The sequence below is a fragment of the Heptranchias perlo genome, chromosome 25, assembly GCF_035084215.1.
Source record: "Heptranchias perlo isolate sHepPer1 chromosome 25, sHepPer1.hap1, whole genome shotgun sequence".
Taxonomy (NCBI): domain Eukaryota; kingdom Metazoa; phylum Chordata; class Chondrichthyes; order Hexanchiformes; family Hexanchidae; genus Heptranchias; species Heptranchias perlo.
This window is the reverse complement of record NC_090349.1, coordinates 25,986,285-26,007,652: the sequence shown is the minus strand read 5'-3', so window position 1 is coordinate 26,007,652 and position 21,368 is coordinate 25,986,285. Positions and strand designations below refer to the sequence as shown.

Sequence of the window (21,368 nt, the reverse complement as noted above, 5' to 3'; positions counted from 1 at the left end):
CTCAGCTGATTTTCCCCTCCCTAATGAAGAGGTGCTCAGGACAATTATAGCACCCCCACAACCAACCCAGCTTAGATCATCTAACTCTTGTACAGGCCTAACCTGGAATCTTTATGTCCCCTTGTTACCAATTCATTGATCACATGCAGGCTCAAGTAGTTTTAAAATGCCAAGTTTAGATAATCTCAGGTGTCTCCAAAACACAATAAAATCCATCCTCCAAGATCATAAGCCTCAAGCTTGGGGAATACCATAGTTCTGACTTGGTCAAATATTTAAGTTTTCTACATTCATCAAGTTTCAAGATATTAGTATCCTGACTTGGACACACATTGCCGTTCCTTCATTGTTGATGGGACAGAATCCTGGAGTTTCCTTTCTAACACCATTGTGGGAGCACCATGCCCACAAGGACTACAGCGGTTCAAGGAGAAGGCCCAATACCACCTTCTCAAGGCAACTAAGGATAGGCAATAAAGGCAGCCTTGCCCACGTCACCCACACTTAAAGAACAATTTTTTTAAAAGTACATAGGTAAGATATTTTTGTTTCCCGTATCCATATTGTTATGGCAACAGCTAGGCACTACGCCCTAAATTCCCACAATTTTCCACATTCAAAGTTATCTCAGTTCAAAATGAAAAACCTCCAAATGTGGGCACTACATACATAGTTTATGAGATACATAAAGACCAGATTCAACGAGCAATTGTCAAGGAGGTCATTTGCTATACAACGTGCTGAATCCATTTAACGTACAGCCACAAATACTAAATATTTGCTCAATATATTTTTTAAATATTGCAAGTCCACAAACTGACAGCTGAGACACATACAAAACATCTGGCCTCTGGTATGCCAAAGGCAATTGCTAATGGCAAATAAATCGATCCACTCCAGTCAATTAACATGTCCCAGGAGTGCATGTATGCATGATCTTTGATTCTCCACTGACCAATATTCTTGGTCTTTTCAGAAATTATTTTTTGAAAACAGCCCTCAGCACAATGCAATCTCTGAGTTGTAAGATAGGTTATATTTCCAGTACTTTAAGGAAAGCCACCTAACACTTAAACTTGGGGGTAATTTTAACCTATCCCGCCCGGTGGGAATGGGGCATGTTCACGTCCGATGTCCATTTTACATTCCATCCAATTTTACACTCCTGGAATGTAAAATGGCCATCCGACTCGAAACCTCCACGTTCCTAACGGATGGGTTAGGTTAAAATCACCCCTTTGAAGTCTTCTAAATAAAAATGTTAAAAGTCTTTATCTTTACAAGAACGAACAATTCCATAGCACGGGTGACCTGCAAGTGACATGCTGTAATTTTATTTTTTGATACATTGTAAATACAGTCAAGTAAACCCAGCAAAACAGATCCTATTTTCAAACCCAATATTTGCATAGGTGTCAGTTAATTTTGGATTTACAAGCTAACTCTGCTTGTTCCAGAAGACGCCCAGTAAGGCAAGTTTTTTTTTGAAAGGTTCCTTGTGGGCCAGGAGGAGCAGGAGTGGGCTCCCCGCCCCAGCCTGCCCCCTTCCCCAGACCATGATACCCTTCCCAAGCCTCTGCAGCCACTTAGCTTGTCCCAGGGACCATTCCACGGAAATTTAACAGCCAGGTAGCCACTTCACTTCCTGGCCTTTTTGGTCAGGAAGTCGTCAAATGTCCCCTATATCCCATACAAAAGGTTACGTTTTGGCTCATGGGAAGTGTGGGCTTGTCTATGGAAACTGACTTTTGTGTTGAGCAAGTAGAGAGCATTGGGAAGAAGCCCACATCATAACTGTTTTTGGTCTAAAACTATAATATGCAGTTCTAGTAGCTGGCCCTCTGTATTCGAGAACTTAGAATCATAGAAAGTTTACAAGCACGGAAGGAGGCCATTCGGCCCATCGAGTCCGTGCCGGCTCGATGCAAGAGCAATCCAACTAGTTCCACTCCCAAGCCCTTTCCCTATCCCTGAAGCCCTGCAAATTTTTTCCATGCAAGTATTTATTCAGTTCCCTTTCAAAAGCCATGAGTGAATCTGCCTCCACCACCCTCTCTGTCAGTGCATTCCAGATCCTAACCACTTGCTGTGTAAAAAAGTTTTTCCTCATGTCACCTTTGGTTCTTTTGCCAATCACCTTAAATTTATGACCACTGGTTCTCGACCCTTCCGCCAATGGGAACAGTTTCTCTCTATCTACTCTGTCTAGACCCTTCATGATTTGGAATACCTCTTTCAAATCTCCTCTCAACTTTCTCTGTTCCAAGGAGATCAATCCCAGCTTCTATCCATGTAACTGAAGTCCCTCATCCCAGCAATCATTCTAGTAAATCTCTTCTGCACCCTCTCTAACGACTTCGCATCTTTCCTAAAGTGCGGCACTCAGAACTGGACACAATACTCCAGTTGCACCAAACCAGTGTTTTTTGATTGTGATTCAAGTTTTCCATGAAGCTTTGGGTTAAAAATTTACAGACATTTATTCTCTTGGCTGGTGTACATTGTTCCACACCATAACAACATACCACTTATGTCAACCTTGGGTGGACTTATCCCAGTCAACTTAACTTCTGCATTTGGTCAATGTGATTTCTGGACCTGTGGCAATTGTCCAAAACATTGCTTGCTCTGTTTCCTGCTGTTAACTGACTTTCAACACTGTAAAACCTGCTCCAAGTTTGGCAAATCTATTTCTCATGATGTTCTGATTCAGTGTAGAATATTTGAGTTTTAACTTTTTCAAATGTAAGGAGTCGTCGACTTCCAGTTCTTCCAAGAAGCAGATCTCCAAGTTTTAGCTCAGAGGAGGAATTCAACTCTGTGACTGAGTGACCTTCTTGTCCAACAAAATGTTTGTTATAGCTGACCAGCAAAAGAAGATAACCTTTGACCCACAAAAAGCTCAGAGTAATTCGGGGCTACTATAAAAATGATAGAATAGTAGTGCCTCAGTTAGCTTAAGCTCAGAGTTCCATCACATTCCTCTAAAGAAATCAGCCGCAGACAACAGTTTTTAAAACAACCTTTTTGGGTAACTTAGCAACTGTGCTTGCATGAAACTCTACTGTTCAGTGGGGCATATTATGTACTGTACTGCAATTTCAATCTACATAAAGTATCTGAACACAATGACAAAAAAATGTAAAACAGTAGTATTGTCTCTTGAAGATATAAATGTAAAATGCATCAAGTGATGTGCTACTGGGCCCATCAGACTCGGAATGCCCAAGGTTCAATCTCTGATCTGTGCTGAGCTAATTGATCTTCACCAAATGAGGCGTTTTTTTGGTTGGCATTCCTATTTTTGAAGACTACGCAGCTAATAATTGGACTCGGCTGTGATTCCCTCCATAGCTACATAGACTGCCAACATTCATTGTGCACGGCCACAAATGAAGGTGGATGTTTGAGCAATGTACACGAGAGATGGCAATTCCTACGGTGCCATGATGCACTATGAATCAAGGTGAGGTGAAGGAAAATAGAGAGAATTTTGAAGAAGCCAAGGAATTTCATATTAGAATTGCCATAATATTGGGCATCAAGAAAGAGAAAACTTAGAATTAAAGAAAAGAATTTGCATTTATAAAGCGCCTTCTACGACCTCAGGACGTCCCAAAGCGTTTTACAGTCCATGACGTACTTCTGAAGTGCAGTCACTGTTGTAATTGTAGAATTAAAGTTGGATATAATAGATGGAAGTTAGCAGCACAGAACTACCAATTCGGTCCATGATAAGAAATAGGAGCAGGAGTAGGCCATTAGGTCTCTCGAGCCTGCTCCTCCATTCAATAAGATCATGGCTGATCTTCTACCTCAACTCCACTGTCCGCTCCCATCTCCATATCCCTTGATTCCCTTAGTGTCCAAAAATCTATCAATCTCAGTCTTGAAAATACTCAACGACTAAGCATCCACAGCCCTCTGGGGTAGATTGGGAAATGTTGATGTAACAAAGGGACCTGGGTGTCCTTGTACACCAGTCACTGAAAGTAAACATGCAGGTGCAGCAAGCAGTTAGGAAGGCAAATGGTACGTTGGCCTTCATTGCAAGAGGATTTGAGTGCAGGAGCAAGGATGTCTTGCTGCAGTTAAACAGGGCCTTGGTGAGACCACACCTGGAGTATTGTGTGCAGCTTGGTCTCCTTACCTAAAAAAGGATATACTTGCCATAGAGGGAGTGCAGCAAAGGTTCACCAGACTGATTCCTGGGATGGCAGGACTGTCGTATGAGGAGAGATTGGGTTGACTAGGCCTGTACTCACTCGAGTTTAGAATAATGAGAGGGGGTCTCATTGAAATGTATAAAATTCTGACAGGGCTAGACAGACTGGATGCAGGGAGGATGTTTCCCCTGGCTGGGGAGTCCAGAACGAGGGGCCGCAGTCTCAGGATACGGGGTAGGACATTTGTGACTGAGATAAGGAGAAATTTCTTCACTCAGAGGGTGGCGAACCTGTGGAATTCTCTACCACAGAAGGCTGTGGAGGCCAAGTCACTGAATATATTTAAGGAGGAGATAGATAAATTTCTAGACACAGAAGGCATCATGGGGTATGGGGAGAGAGCGGGAATATGGGATTGAGATAGAGGATCAGCCATGATCATATTGAATGGCGGAGCAGGCTCGAAGGGCCAAATGGCCTATTCCTGCTCTTATTTTCTATGTTTCTATGTGGAGAATTCCAAAGATTCACAACTCTGAGTGAAGAAATTTTTCCTCACCTCAGTCCTAAATGGCCAACTCCTTATCTTGAGACTATGACCCCTACTTCTAGACTCTCCAGCCAGGGGAAACAGTCTCTCAGCATCGACCCTGTCAAGCCCTATAAGAATTTTATATATTTCAATGAGATCACTACTCATTCTTCTAAACTGCAGAGAATATAGGCCTATTCTACTCAATCTCTCTTCATAGGACAATCCTCTCATCCCAAGAATCAATCTAGTGTACCTTCGTTGCGTCCCCTCTAAGGCAAGTATATCCTTCCTTCGGTAAGGAGACAAAAACTGTACACAGTACTCCAGTTGTGGTCTCACCAGTGCCCTACGTAATTGCAGCAAGACCTCCTTGCTCTTATACTGCAAACCCCTTGCAATAAAGGTTAACACACCATTTGCCTTCCTGACTGCTTGCTGTACCTGCATGTTAACTTTCTGTGTTTCTTGTACAAGGACACCCAATTCCCTCTGACTACCAACATTTCTTAGTCTCTCACCTTTTAAAAAATATTCTGCTTTTCTATTCTTCCTACCAAAGTGGATAATTTAACATTTCCCCAGATCTGCCACCTTCTCGCCCACTCACTAACCTGTCTGTATCGCTTTGCAGCCTCTTTGCACCCTCCTCACAGCTTACTTTCCCACCTAATTTTGTATCGTCAGCAAACTTGGATACATTACACTCAATTCCCCCATCTAAGTCATTGATATATATTGTAAACAGCTGAGGCCCAAGCACCAATCCTTGTGGCATCTACTAGTTACAACCTGCCAACCTGAAGATGACCCGTTTATTCCTACTTTCTGATTTCTGTCTGTTAACCAATCCTCAATCCATGCTAATATATTACCCCCAATCCCATGAGCCCCAATCTTGCGTAACAACCTCGTGTGGCACCTTATCGAATGCCTTTTGAAAATCCAAATATACTACATCCACTGGTTCCCCCTTATCTACCCTGCTAGTTATACCCTCAAAAAATTCTAATAGATTTGTCAAACACGATTTTTCTTTCATAAAACCATGTTGACTCTGCCTAATCATATGATTTTCTGAGTGCCCTGTTACTATGCCTTTAGTAATAGATTTTAGCATTTTCCCTATTACTAATGTCAGGTTAACTGGCCTATAGTTCCCTGTTTTCTCTCTCTCTCCTTTCTTGAATAGCGGGATTACATTTGCTATCTTCCAATCTGCAGGGAATCTAAGGAATTCTGGAAGATCAAAACCAATGTATTTACTACCTCTGCAACCACTTCTTTTAAAACCCTAGGATGTAGGCCATCAGGTCCAGGGGATTTGTCGGCTTTTAGTCCCATTAATTTCTCTAGTACTTTCTCTCCTGTCTCTGCCTCTAAGGCCCTTAACCTTGTACTGCAAATGGTTTGTTCAACTATGAAGCTCAGCAATTCTTATCAGCAGCCAGCCACTAATTAAAGCAAAAGAGCCAGATCATAGGTTCAATGGGCCTGAACTAGAATTTTAAAATGCCACTGGATGCTTATAGAAGGTCAAAACACAGCATGGAATCCAGCACTTCGCTATTCAAGGTGAAAAACTATCTGCCACAGTTAAGTCTGTCAAATCTGACGAAGGAAGATTCCAAAAAATTATTTTCCAGGGAGGATTTAAATGGACATCAAGTTTATTACTGCGATGAGACCCGATTGGTGGAGGTGCCTGCTGCAGGGCACACTAGCTGCCAGCAAAAAGAGAAAAGTGCTGAAGGATTTAGACAGCAAGGGCAGAATAATGTGGTTGGCTGGTGCAAATGTCTCCGGAGAACACAAATTGAAATTGACATATGTTGGCAAGGCTCAGAATCCACACGGTTTCACAAATGTCAGTTACATCACTGCCTGCTTGATATTGTGCACATGAGAAAGGCTGGGAGAATGTGCAGCTGTTCAAACAATGGTTCTTTCAGGCACTTGTGCCCTCTATTAAATGTAACTTGCAAGAGAATCAGGTGCCTGAAAAGGCACTTATTGTTTTGAATGATGCTCCAGCTCAAACACCAACATGTGGCAGACCGCAGATAAGAAATTTAAGTGCATTTTCTTTCCGGCAAATACGATCCCCATTCGACACAAACTGGGCACAGGACTACAGGAAACTACCCTTGGAAAAGTTAATCAAAGATAATGCCAATGTCAACAAACCTACAAATCCCTCATCAGTGAAAGATACTGTTTATCACGGAGCAAAAAGCACATGGCAGAAACTCCTGTTATATGCTCTGTCTCTGAAGTCGCCCAACAGCCAGAAGCCACCTTAACTGTCTCGTGCACAGGAGAACCAAGTTATCCTTGCTACTTAATTTCTTAATGTTGTTTTAGAGCAAAAAACGTACAAGTTGGGGCTGAGGTCTTTGAATCATTGCTCAATACTGGTCCCTACAGTGCTGGATTCCAGTCACTGGATGATGATCAGATCATTCAAGAAGCCCCCAGAGCACTCCCCTGATGGTTACTGGATAAAGACATTGCCCAGTGAGGTACTGAAACATTTGGACTAGAAAGTTCCAGGTGCTATCTTCAATCTGTGCTAAAGTGGCTGATCTCAGATAGAGCAGCTGTTGTTGCATTGCAATTGACCTCAGTGCCCCTGGGCTAGGGAGGGAACTTCAAAAAAATAGTAAACCAAGTTCCAATACCTGAACACTACTCTGTGCAGACAGTTATCATCTCAGCTCACATATGAAAAATGGGCACTTGGACCAGGTACTGCAGGGCTGCCAGTGCCCATGGAACTTGATCCCCATCATCACCTTTGAAAAAAGGGAGAAAATTGGGAAGGGCGAAAGCAAAAGTCCTTGGAAACAATGACAAAAGAAGAAAGTGAGTATGAAACAAAAAGGTTTTTGTACCAGTTTATCCCAATTCACGGCAAGTTAAAAGAACAAGAAATCACTGGTGGCAAGCAGCTGATGCTTTTGAAATGGCAGCATGATTTGGTATCAATATAGGTAACTTCCAGTATACTTTACAGGATAACAACCAGCGGTCACTCCGTCTGGATGACAGTTCCCCGCTGGATATCAATCCCAGTATTTAGAGACAATATTCTAACCTCCACTCCACAGGGCTGTCTGTGGGTCTTGAACAACTTCACCTTCTGACTCAGAGGCAGGAATGCTACCACTAAGCCAAAAGCTCTCTCCTTCTAGAGCTATATGCCCTCCAAAATCCTGCAATCCTCCAACTCAGGTCTTTTGTGCATCCCCCCTCCCTTCGCCCCACCATCGGCGGCAGAAGTTTCAGCCACCTCGGCCATACACTTTGGAACTCCTGTATAAGATCCTGGATCTCTCGTCTCTGTAAACCTTTAAAACCTTCTCACAGCCTTTCTTTTCGACCATTCCTGAATGTCCCTCCATGGCAGTATCCAATCCCTTATAAATTCCTATCTATTATTTTCTCCTTCCTCTGTAAAGCACCTTGGAATATTCTCTACATTAAAAGGCATCATATAAATGCAAATTGTAGGAAAACTGTCTCAGGAAACAGCTTTGCTTACGGATTCACTCTAATTGGATTACACAGGTTAAAATATCTTCAAATAAATAAAGATACAGCTATGCGTTCACAAAATGTTGCTGGAGTACCACTCTCCATGTGTATTCGGGGGTTCTGCAGGTGACACCTCTCTGTCTGAACACGGTGATTGCCTTGGCAACGGGCAGTTGCAGGGGCATTCTGTAAACACCATGTATTGTTCTATATGTATAAATGCGTAGGCTTCGAGGAGCTCCTGAACATTTACCTGAGGAAGGAGGAAGCCTCCGAAAGCTTGTGAATTTAAAATAAAATTGCTGGACTATAACTTGGTGTTGTAAAATTGTTTACAACATGCTTTCAAAGGAATTTTAGTTAAAATATCAGCAAAAAACAGATCTGCTCTTAACAGTGCATTTTTCACAGGTGATAAGAGCAGTTACTGAATATTTAATGTCCCACATGTACTTTAAAAAGATTTGAAATTAAATTCTAAAACCGTGCGTTGCCTGATTCACAATTAAAACCATAAGACGTACACGGTTACAGATCAGTATGAGTGCAGATTTCAATTTGTGCTATGAAGAAATAGAACAGCAATTGCACTTGTTGAGAATATCCCTGCTCTACACTGCTAATCAAAATATTCTATGTACTAATTGGCGCTAATTCATTTATAGATTTTCCTACAGTATAACACTGGTAAAATCTACCGATAACGCAACACTAGATTTAAAATAAATCCCACACACAAATGAAGTCCCAATGCACTGAAATAAAATTGAGCTTCAAGATTTCTCTCCAGTGAAAAACTGGTGAATATCCATTCTCTTTGTAATTAACATAACTACGCTGACACAATCATAAGGACACGTGGCTTTGCGATTTCAGAGAATACAATTTTATTAATGGTAGTTACAGAAAACATGCATTATCCCATTTTCCATTGGAAGACAAATTTTACTCCCTTTAAAAAAAAGTCAATCAGATGTGTCCAAATTTTTTTTTGTCCTCGTGGGCTGCTTACGTATATAGCAAGGTGCCTTACAGGTCACATATAAAACTTAAATCAAACCAATATTCCTATTAATTTACACTTATCCCAAAATGCTGTTCTGATTTAGGATTTGTCCACCAACTAAGAACAGCCCTTTCTAAATATCTAATTCTATAAAATTCAAACAGCACAAACCATCAAGTAGGAAGTAAGCCCTAATAAAATGAAGCTGCCTGGAGTTTGTGAGCTGGATTGCCTGAGCTTGCAGACTACATGTAGTTTGGATATCGCTGGTCTGCCATCACCTTCAAATATATCATAAAAATAAATTCAAACAACTGAATAAAGCTTTCATGATGACTCAGTGGGTCAATAAACTCCCTGGTGTGACACAGACATACAGATCAGGATAGGTCCGTGGCTCGCTCCCTGACTGGTGCCGAGCTAGCGATCTCAACTGGGACAGCAATGGGACCACTGCAATTGAGTTCAGTGTGCCTACACTAGGGGAGGCAGAAAATTCAACAGGTTTCTAGCTATCGATCACAAGACAGTGACGGCTGCTGGAAAGTGCATGCTTGTGGGTATCAGATGAGCACAGGATGGGCCTGGCAGCAGTGGCAATGATAGAAAAATAGCCCAACCCTCACTGTGATCAAATATAAAAAAATTTCCACTTTTGAAATATCAAATTGCTACAGGACACTTGCAAATGTGCCTCATGCGAGTTACACCTTCCAATGAGGGGGGACAAAGGAGGAAAAATATGGATAAATCATGTAAATCTTCAGATGAAAACATGGACAAACAGTAAGGCAGTGTAGAGCTAATACAGCACACGATGCCATATTTTCTGCACATTGAGTCCCAACATCAGCCACACAGACTAGGGGAAGGTGCCAGGTCCTCTCCAAATGGAGAAGGAAAAACAGAATGGCAAGTTATCCTTGGTGGCTCTTGTGCATCTTCTACCACTGGCTGAAGAGCAGTAGGCCTAGCTTTCTGCAGCTTCATCCCCCACTCCCACCAATTTTTCAGCAGATCTTCTTGAGAGGGAGCAGAAAGGTGCTTGGGGGCATGCTCTGATTTTCAGGGGTGGTTCTGTTTGGGCAGGTATGCCCGTGTATATGTAGATGGAGGTATATGTTACCTTTATGCAAATGAGGGAAATACTATCTCTGCTCTTTTTCCCATTATTCAAGTTTGAATGTTGGTAAGAGTTGTCTGTTTGGCCCACATGTCCAGCGTTCAAAACTGGTGGATGACGACAAAGCAAATCTTTCTGGAATTAGGGCCTGTACAAACACTCAGAGCACCGCCTTGCACAGGCTCAAGAGGAGGTCCAAATTTTTCTTGGTCGAAAAGTTTTGGCAAAAGCACATAGGTTGCAAAAGGCCCAAGGCCTCCCAAGTCAAAATTTCGCCTTCTTATCCCGGCTGAGGCCAAGAGTCCGCCTCCAACGGAATAATGACCCCCAATGCCAGGAAGTCGGTTGGGAGGCATCTCAGTGGTGGGTGAAGTTCTGTCCCCCCCCCCACCCAGGAATGCATCCCAATTGAAGGGGGTGGGAGTGGGAAGCCTAATCCATAGTGTTACAGTGTTGGGAGCAGATTATTTGCTCCCTTGGCTAGAAAAATCTAAAATAGGAACAAGAAAATAGAAGTTCGGAGACAGACAGACCAAAAAAATAACAATGCTAAAACATCCAAAGTGGATGAACAGCTTCCTTTAGCATCCCCCACCCACCACTGTACATAAAATACCCTTGTTAAAAGAAAAGTTGAACCGAGCCCTTTGGGAAATATGGATTTTCTAACAATCAAAAGTTCAGATCTAGCTGTTTGTAAACCTTCACTACCAGCGGCAGCTCTTTTATAGCACCAGGCACTCGTACTGAAATTGCCCTTGTACAATATTATTTATAACCATTCAATCTCCTGCTGAAATTGTATCTGTTCTCTGCGTATTTGCTCCACAGAATGACACACGTATAAAATTTGCTCGACAGAACAAAATACAAAGGATACTGGTGTAAGACAATGTTGCCCCTCCAGATCTTGTTCAAACCTAAATATAGCTTTGTACCAATGATAAGATTTAGGCAGATTTATTTATAAATCTCTCCTCTTGGGCATTCAGATAAAATTACACGACTCTTTGATTATACAATCTGTTTGCTTCATGAACAGTATTAATGCCATCAATCATTTACATTTAAAACAGTTATGATGCTTTGACAGTACTTGAATTTCTATAATTCCGTGAAAATCTGCACCGAAGCACAAACTGGGTTGTGCAACTACACAGTCGTGTGACATGTTACTATTCACCAGGTCAAAAATAATGGGATTCAAATTTTAACTCTTTCAGCACTGAAAACCACTTTAGTTATATGGGTGTTAATCAAGCTTCAAGAGCCACTGACAAGAATTCCTATTCGTAAAAAACAGGGCTCTCCATGATGCATTGAAGAAAAGCCTAAACTGACTGGTCTGCGTGGCTCTGCTACTCACTGGATAAACACACAGACAATGGGGGAGAAAACTCATTTAAAACAAAAAAAATACTTGGTCCTACCCCCAAAATGCTGATGGGTCTGAGAGGCAGAAGAGATAAGGTAAATAAATATATTTGAAGTTTAATATTTGGCTCCCTTGATGGCTCAAGCAATGAAATTCCTCATTTAATCAAAAATAGGAAAATGCCTGTTTTCTCCCCCATAATTAATGACCCATTAACAAAACCCTGGGAGTGTCAGCTTGGCGCACTGGTACCACTGTCACCTTGGAGTCAGGTGGTCATGGGTTCAAACCCCATTCCAGGGCTTGAGCACATAATCTAAACTCCAGTGCAGTACTGAGAGAGTGCTGCATTGTTGGAAGTACCATCTTTTAGATGAGAGGTTAAACTGTGGCCTTGTTTACCTGTTCAGATGGATGTAAAGGATTCCATGGCACTATTTGAAAAAGAGCAGAAGAATTCTCCTGGTGTCCTGACAAACGTTCATCCCTCAACAAAAACCATGAAAAAAGATTAACTGCTCATTTATCTCATCTACTTTTGATTAAAAAGGATTTCCAGCCCTGAGCCAAAGTAAAATAATGAAATTAAAAACAGGACAAAAGGAATGGAAAACTAGTTAGAGGAAACATGGATGATGGGGGGGGGGGGTGGGGGCATGTGTGTTTTGCTTTTAATGAAAATTGTGCTCCATGTTTCTTTTAGTCCTATAGGGTTAATCTTACAATAACAATCTAATATTACAGTAATAAAGATACTCAAATCTTAGTGTTCACCATGTGTGAATGCACTGCCTGAAAGGGTGGTTGCAGCAGATTCAAAAGTAACTTTCAAACAGGAATTAGATAAATACTTGAAGGGAAAACATTTACAGGACTCTGGGGATAGAGCAGAGGAATGGGTCTAATTGGATAGCTCTTTCAAAGAGCTGGCACAGACACGATGGGCCGAATGGCCTCCTCCAATGATGTATCTATTATGATACCTTACAAAATTCCAGAGAAGGAAACTTCTCCAGGCCTCCTGGCAATCTAAAGAACATAGGAACAGGAGTAGGCCATTCAGCCCTCGAGCCATTCAATTAGATCATGGTTGATCTGTACCTTAACTCCATTTAGCTGCCTTAGCTCCATATCCCTTGTAATAAATCCGACCCTGACACCTTGTGGGTCATGACGATATTCTTTATTGAGGTGATTAAACTAAGCACAAATCAAGATAATTACAATGCTCGAGTGATAGTTATAAGAACAGAATGATATTGCCCCGTTCCCTTTTTGAGTAGAGTCGTAACCTGACCGGTATTCTCTTCTCCTCTGTAGCTTCACCTCTACTACTGACCTCTTACAATCACCTGTACTTACACTGGTCTTGTAATCTGTACCAGCCCGACCCTTGCACCTGGAGCCTCGAAATGTGAAGCTGTTTTTCCCTAACATAATAACAAGGTCACGGAAGATAAGGTTGATTGGTTATTGTCAGCTTGATGAGTTCAGATTGGAGAGGGACAAGGCTGATCAACCATGAGCGGCTTATCTCAGCAGGCTAAATTCTTTAAGAGACAGGACATTGTCCAGAGCTACAGTGACTACAATAAGGCTGGCCCACCATGAGCAGTTTATCTCAACAAAGCATTCTTACTAAATTATTTTAAATACATTACCTAGGACTACAGTAGCTAAGCTAAGCACAGGTTATTTCAGCATTTTAGTTTTAATTGTTTCATTGCTAGGCTGCGTAACTAAAATTATACGTACACTATATCTTCACGGGCTCTTGCTCGAATCTTCCTTGACCTGTCCATTCTTACACCTTGATAGCCTTACTAACAAAAATCTGTCGATCTCCGTCTTTAAAGCTCCAATTGTCCCAGCATTCATAGCCTTTTGAGGCGAGAGAATTCCAAATTTCTACTGTCCTTTGTATGAAAAAGTGCTTCCTGATTTCCCTCCTAAATGGCTTAGCTCAAGGGAATGCAAGCCAAGTTTATGCAACCTGTCCTCATAATTTAACTCTCTGAAGCCCCGGTATCATTCTCAAGGGCTGAAAATCCTTTAAAATCCAAAGTACATGAGATAAATGACCAGTTAATCTTTTTTGATGGTTAACAAAAAGGGTTAACACAGGAATTGTTTGGAATGCTAACTGAAATTATTTTTAAGGAATTTAATTTAAATGAGCATAAAATTCTTTCAGAAAGAAAAAAAATGCAATTATCATCTGAAGCCCTTAACAACCAGTGGAAATGCAGTGACTTAAGTAATTTACCTGCAGCTGACATTATGCCTGAAGTTTGTAATATTGTGAGTAAAATACTTCAATTTGGAGATTTAACTTCCTCTGTGGGCGTTTTTTTTAAAAGCACACTGGTTACATTAGTGCACAGAGGTTAATAATTGTGTAAAAACATCATAAACAGAAATTTGATAGGAATGTGTTATAGCCCATAAAAGAAATTACTCCTCCAATAGAATAAATGAGACCATTAGAACTGTCAAACATCAATCTGCTGCCTGGCTCAGTTACTTCAGATCCTGTTAAAAACTAATTTACCTATGAATATAGCTTTCTTACCACATTGGGCCGTTTGATCAGGTTCTCAAGTTTCGTGTGACTGAATTCCAGGCTTATGACATTGTAGAGCTTCTCTCTTTCAATCTCTGGTGTCTCATAGTATCTCACCCATTGCGACATACTCATCTCAATCCCCTTCTGTGTATTCACATCCATGACATCCACAATACGACGACTCCCTGAATCACACACAAAAAAAGTAAACAATTCAATGTACACCCACATATGTTGATTATCGTTATTCATTTAATCACTACCCAGTAACATAAACTGTAGAGGATGCTATTTTTGAAAAGCACACTGTTCCTGGTGATATCAAAATATTCAAGCTCACTTCTTCACTTCCAACACATTGATCTATTTTTACCAGGCACAATTGACTGAGGTAAAACACAACAACAACAACAACGTGCATTTATATAGTGCCTTTACGCAATAAAATGTCTCAAGGTGCTTCACGGGAGTAATTTTCAAACAAAATTTGACACCCAGCCACATAAGGAGATATTAGGGCAGGTGACCAAAAGCTTGGTCAAAGAGGTAGGTTTTAAGGAGCGCCTTAAAAGGAGGAGAGGTAGAGGTAGAGGGGTTTAGGGAGAGAATTCCAGAGCATAGGGCCTAGGTAGCCGAAGGCACAGCCGTCAATGGTGGAGCGACTAAAATTGGGGATGCACAAGTGGCAAGAGTTGGAGGAGCACAGAGATCTCGGAGGGTTGTAGGGCTGGATAAGGAGGGGCTATGATGGCTTCTCTCGGGGCAGAAATTAAGTATTTTAAATGTTTCAGGCTTCGGGCCTGAATTCTCTTGTCTCCCCACCCCCCCACGCCCCTCCCCAACTTCACTATCCTACTCCCCTCCTCTTTAGATGTTGTCGATCGTACTGGTCTACGGTCCAAAAGCATCGGTTACCCTCGGGTACCTTGCCCAAGTGGCCATTTACGAGGCTTAATTGAGAGTGTTGTTACGCTATTCAATCAAGGTGGGAGCATCACAGCCAAACCCAATCTTGTCTTAACCCAATATCCACACAGGGGCTACTGGACAATAATCAGAGGTAGGAGCCCTAGCTGATTTTCCCCTCTCTAATCCCTACCACTACCCTGGTTGAGATCAGCACAGCACATCTGTTTTTTTTAATTTATTCATTCATGGGATGTGGGCGTTGCTGGCGAGGCCAGCATTTATTGCCCATCCCTAATTGCCCTTGAGAAGGTGGTGGTGAGCCGCCTTCTTGAACCGCTGCAGTCCGTGTGGTGAAGGTTCTCCCACAGTGCTGTTAGGAAGGGAGTTCCAGGATTTTGACCCAGCGACGTTGAAGGAACGGCGATAGATTTCCAAGTCGGGATGGTGTGTGACTTGGAGGGGAACGTGCAGGTGGTGTTGTTCCCATGTGCCTGCTGCTCGTGTCCTTCTAGGTGTTAGAGGTTGCGGGTTTGGGAGGTGCTGTCGAAGAAGCCTTGGCCTGTTGGTTCAATACCAAGATAGCACAGTCTGGCTTTCCTTCTAAACTCGTACAAATTGTTAGGCATTTCCCATAAGCTGAGTGAAAATACTGCAGATAAAGCAATGTGCCTTTGGGCATCTGACACCTTCAGTTTGCACTATTATACTTTTGTGTGAGCTGTAAGTGAAAAGAAATGATATCTTACAAAATACACAAAACAGTTTTTTCTTAAAAAAGGAGACTGCAACACATAAAGCAGTAATTGGTGCAAAATAGTGACTATTTGCATATTCCTAATGCAACAATACAACAATTTATTTTTCCTTTGCACTTAATGAGCACAGCAGTACACTTTTTTTATTGGTTTATGGATCAGTGATCTAAGTGCCTTTACTCATTTACTCCATTAACTGTGCATACATATCAGTAAACAGGTAAGTTATTTGCTGATCAAAACAATTTTCTTTTTCTCTAATTAGGTACAATTTCACCTTTTATGACATTTACAATATCTGACAATTTCATTTCTGAGGATGCAATGACAGCAACATTGAGTACCTTTTAGTGAGGTCTGAAATGACTTGCTATTAAGCCACATTTTCTGTGTTGCTATTTGTAATAATGATCAATAGAGTTATAACACGGGATGGAATGAAATGAAAAAATCCCAATATTCTGAGAATGTTGAACATTAGTCATCTGGAGTCAGCAGTAAGGAAAATATTTAGTTTGAAAATGCCAAATCTTAGCAAATGCTGATAGCCCTAGGGGGGCAGATTAGAGATAGCTAACACACCTAATAAAATTAACTTTAAAAATTAGCCTATTTAGATTAATAAGGAATTCCAATTGAAATCATTGTTCTTGAAACTTCAATTATCCTTTTAAGGGTGCAGTTTTGTTAATAAGGCTTTCCTTCCTTGTAGTTGATTAAAATCGTAGTAACGTTCATTTAACTTGTTTTTTTTACCCTCAGAAAACTGTATCCTTGACTTTTCAGGAGAGAAAAGCTATGCCCAAGGTTGATGCATTCCACCTATTTAAGCATCCTAAAGTTTTTCTAAACAACAATCAAGTGGCAAATAAATGTTGCCAAGACTGCAAATTGTGGCTACAATAGATGAAAAAATGAGTGAGTGAGTGAGCTATAGAATGACAGGCAAAGATATATACGCAGACAACAGAGAGACAGTTAGACAGAGAGACAGTTAGATAGAGAGAGCGCGCGCACGAGCATTAGCGAGCGAGAAGCAGTCAAGCATGTATACACAGAGCAATTTCCAAGGAGGAAAAACATTCTAATCCACAAGTTCAGGCTGTGGAAAATCACGTCAGAGAGAAAACAGCTTTCTGTCCAGGAAGCGATTTGGCTGTACAGCTGTAATGGCATTAAATGTTTGCTATTTACAACACTAACGTTTCTTTTGCTTATTTTGTGCGGCCGCAGTCATCTTTGGAATGAATTTGATTTCATGGTAGAGAACAGAAGAGTAATTACATTGTACTTAAAGGAAAGTATTTTAAAAATCACACAAGGTTTACTGAAACTTGAAGAACAGATAGCATGTGGTGGTCAGTAAGGGAATAACATGTTGCAATTCACTAATCTGCATGTTCTGTTGCACTATACAAAACTGAAGCACCAATTTAATGGCAGCATTCTGTTTATGCTAATTCAGTTACTGTTTCAGTTATTGTTGTTCTCGAGAACTCACCTATTGCAGTTCCCTTACTGTAATCAGAGCTCAATGTTTAAACATAAATATTCAAAGAGAAAACAGAAAATAGAAATATTTTTCTCATAGCTCTTTATTTTTAAAATGGATGCTGATCACTGACATATACTCAAAGCTCAGTCATGACTGTAGGTGACAATGGAAAATGGAAATATTGTAGTTTTAAAGGTAGCCACAAGAGGTCAATGAACAACTGGGAATTGTGTTCTCTTTCATAAGTCAGCTATAAAAAGAAACCTCAGCCAAAGCTCTATACTACATCCACTTGATGAAAGCTTATTATGACCAAATGTTCTTGATTGGAGTCAAAAAATTCAGAATATTTGGTTTAAAAAATATTCTTTCAACAAGGCTTTTCTTTTTCAATTTCCCTTGTAATGAGTCAAATTTTATTTTCTCTTCTCAAATAACTAAGAAATAAGAGGTGACACACGTATGTCCTGACTCGTGTGTTCTGGCACACAGAGCTAAATTCAAACAGTAAAGGGAAGTCATATTCAATTTTCTGATGTTGGTATAATCCTGTACTATGTAATTAATGCACTGTGATGCCACTCTGCTGGCTTAATTATCACACTGAATATTCCAGATTTTTATATTACTCAAGAAAAGACCTGGATAACTGACCCTCACCTGGGCTGCCCACAAGTTGCACAAATCATTGTGAAACACTGAACCAAAGTTTACAGCACAGAAAGAGGTAATTCAGCCCATCATGTCTGTGCCAGCTCCTTGCTAGAACAATCCAAAACTATTCCCACTGTCCTGCTCTCTCTCCACAGCCTTGTATCTTTCTATGCTTCAAATATTTATCCTTTAAATATTTCAACCATTTCTTGTGGCAAAGCATTCCATGCTCTAACAGCACTCAGCAGATTTCCACATTAAGTTGTCAACAGCAACAACAACTTGTACTAATGTAGTACCTTTAACATAGAAAACCATGGCAAAGCACTTTACAGAGGTGTAAATGGCAAGTCATGGAGGGAGGTGCTAGAAAGGGTGACCAAAAACTTGGTCAAAGATGTGGTTTTGAGTAGGAGCTTAAAAGGAGGAGAGGGAAGTGGTTTAGGGAGTGAATTTCACAGCAATAAGGCATAGTTACTAATGGTGGGCGAAGGGAGGGCAGGATGAACAAGAGGCCCAAGTCAGAATAATGGAGAATTTGGGAGGTGGGGTTGTAGGAAGTTGCAGAGATACAGAAGTGCAAGGTCATGGAGGGATTTAAACACCAGGATGAAAATTTTAAATATGAGGCTTTGAGGAACTGGGAGCCAAGGTAGGCGAGGACAGAGTGATGGGTGAGAGAGACTTGGTGCAGGATAGGACACAGGCAGTAGACTCTTGGATGAGCTGAAGTTTACAAAGGGTGGCCAGCCAAGAGAGCATAGGAATAGTTGAGTCTGGATGTGACAAAGGCACAGATGAGGGTTTCCAAGGCAGATTGGGTGATGTAGGGGCAGAAACCGGCAATGTTATAGAGGTGGTCTTTATGATGGAGAGGATATGGGGTTGGAAGTTCAGCTCAGGGTCAAATAGGATACAGAGGTTGCAAACTGTACCATAGGTACAGTAATGGTAATAGGTAACCATGGCCAACTATGTGAATGCAGTATATGGTGAAATTATCAATAAAGTTTGCCTTAACCAGTCTATTTTGCTGATTGATGACAGAGTTAATGGAACAATTAATATCTCACCAATTATTTTTGTGCTAATCAAGGTGAGAGTTGGCTATGCTGAGAAAAAAATGCCTTTCCACTTTGAGACGTCCAGTTTCATCCTAGAATATTCCCAGTTCAGTAACGTGCTTCATTTCCATGCAGCTGCTTTGAAGGATTCATCAGCCAACACCCAAGCACAGGTCAAGCAATTCATTCCACAAGCACAGCTCAATTTGATTTTTCTGGTAGAATTGCCAAAAGCACTCAGACTCAGTTTTGTTTTACAGGCATTGAATCCCAGCTCCAGGTATTTACAGGTGTACAAACCAGCACAGTACAATAGAGCAACAAAGCACAAAGGTTCCATCTTCAACTCCAGAGTTCATGGCTTCAGTCACACTGCACAGGGAGGCAAAAGTCACAAAGCAATTCTTCTATGCCTTCTGCAGCCAGTTAACAGTGATATTGACAGTGGGCTGGGAGCAAGTCACCCATTCTACCTTCCTGGGCACAGGAGGTGTGTTGTCCAGAGGGACTAAGAAGTGTGTGCATCCTCACAGGAGTGGACTTACTCTAAAGCTGCTTTTATACAGTCAGTCGGGTGCAACTACCCCTGGCTCCCCAGCGCAGGTCTCATGCAGCTGGCAGCAACCCCCACATGTCGTAGCCAGTGGCACCCACACCCCACTAAGTCGGGTGTTAAAGCAGCTCCGAGGCAGTGAGGCAAAATAAAAGAACATTTCTCATTCTCTTCTTACCAAAACTAAAAACAGAGCACAAATAAACAGATTGCACAAGGAATAAATTGCATGCAACAAATCTTTTTAAATTTTAATTGCATAACCATGAAATATTATTGCTTCTGCGAAAGCAAGGTACAAATTATGACATTTCTGAAAAATGGTGGACCTCTTACTTTTATTGCAATGCCTATTTTGGAAGAAATGCAGCTGTTTAAAATATCCTGAGAATGAAGCAAGCTTGTAATAGTTCAGGAGCTCTGGCGCCAAGCCAATAAACACCACACACAGATTTTTAAGCCAGGAGTCAATGATAAAGAGGCCTTCGGTAAAAAGAAGACAGGATTGTGGTTAATTACCCATGGATTAGATAGTTTAGGTCATGCTGGCTGTCATCCTGTACCTTGTCCAAGGGACCATTACTCATGTGCGATTCCCGGCAGTGAGTGCCAGCAGATTATTTGGCCTTGGGGTGCATTACAAGCCCAATCCTGTATGCTCCACACACATTTCCAGCAAGGGTCGCTGAACAGTGACCAGAAGTGGAAACCTCTGGCTGAGATTCCCCTCCCTAACCCTGGGGTGCAAGAGTGAATTGTAGCATCCCTACAGCCTACTTAGCAAAGTCCAGGATCGAACCTAATTTCACTCCTTCGCACGTTCCTGGACATTCTCAACTCAAGTTAAGAAAGTGAACAGATAGTTTTCACCCATCTTCCACCATGCCACTCCATAGATAGCTGGTAGAGAAAGGTGAAGAATAACCTGCAATGAAATCCCGATTGACTTTCTCTTCCTCCAGCTAGGCACCTTATCTGTGTTTGGTTCCGTGCTTGGGAACCTCAACTGGGACGATCAATGGAAGGCTGAGCCTGAACATCCATAGAAACTATGATGTGGAGATGCCAGTGATGGACTGGGGTGGACAAATGTATGGAGTCGCACAACACCAGGTTATAGTCCAACAGCTTTATTTGAAATCACAAGCTTTCGGAGCTTTGCTCCTTCGTCAGGTTCACCTGACGAAGGAGCAAAGCTCCGAAAGCTTGTGATTTCAAATAAAGCTGTTGGACTATAACCTGGTGTTGTGCGACTCCATACATTTGTCCATAGAAACTGAGAGCCAAATCCAAGTTTTTGTCCATGCTGTAGTGCACCGAGCAACCAAACCACATAGGATCATTTGTTTTAATATCCAAAACAATAATGAATAAATCGCATAAAAACAAACTCTTTCTTGGACTGTGCAGTATGTTTATATGACTCTGTTTGACTAGTTTGTTGTGTATATTTGTCTAAACAAACCTGTTAAAACAATGACAAACCTACACAAATTGAAAAGTGAAATTTTTTCAATATACTTTACGACGGCCTTTTCTGGATTATATGCAATTCTAGTGCTGATTGAGTGGGTTCCAAAAGATTTCACAATTTATATTTTAAACAACTTTTGAAGATTACACACAATAATTC

At 41.3% G+C, this 21,368-nt stretch overlaps 1 protein-coding gene across 8 annotated transcripts in view; it reads right to left on the bottom strand.

The window, feature by feature from the left end:
- The window catches only part of kdm2bb (lysine (K)-specific demethylase 2Bb), a 239,778-nt gene that overhangs the window by 131,587 nt on the left and 86,823 nt on the right, over nt 1–21,368 (bottom strand). For all 8 annotated transcript variants that reach the window (XM_068005804.1, XM_068005806.1, XM_068005802.1 and 5 more), the window contains one exon: nt 14,312–14,490. In XM_068005804.1, the coding sequence (XP_067861905.1) occupies nt 14,312–14,490 (179 nt within the window). The remainder of the gene's footprint in view (nt 1–14,311; nt 14,491–21,368) is intronic.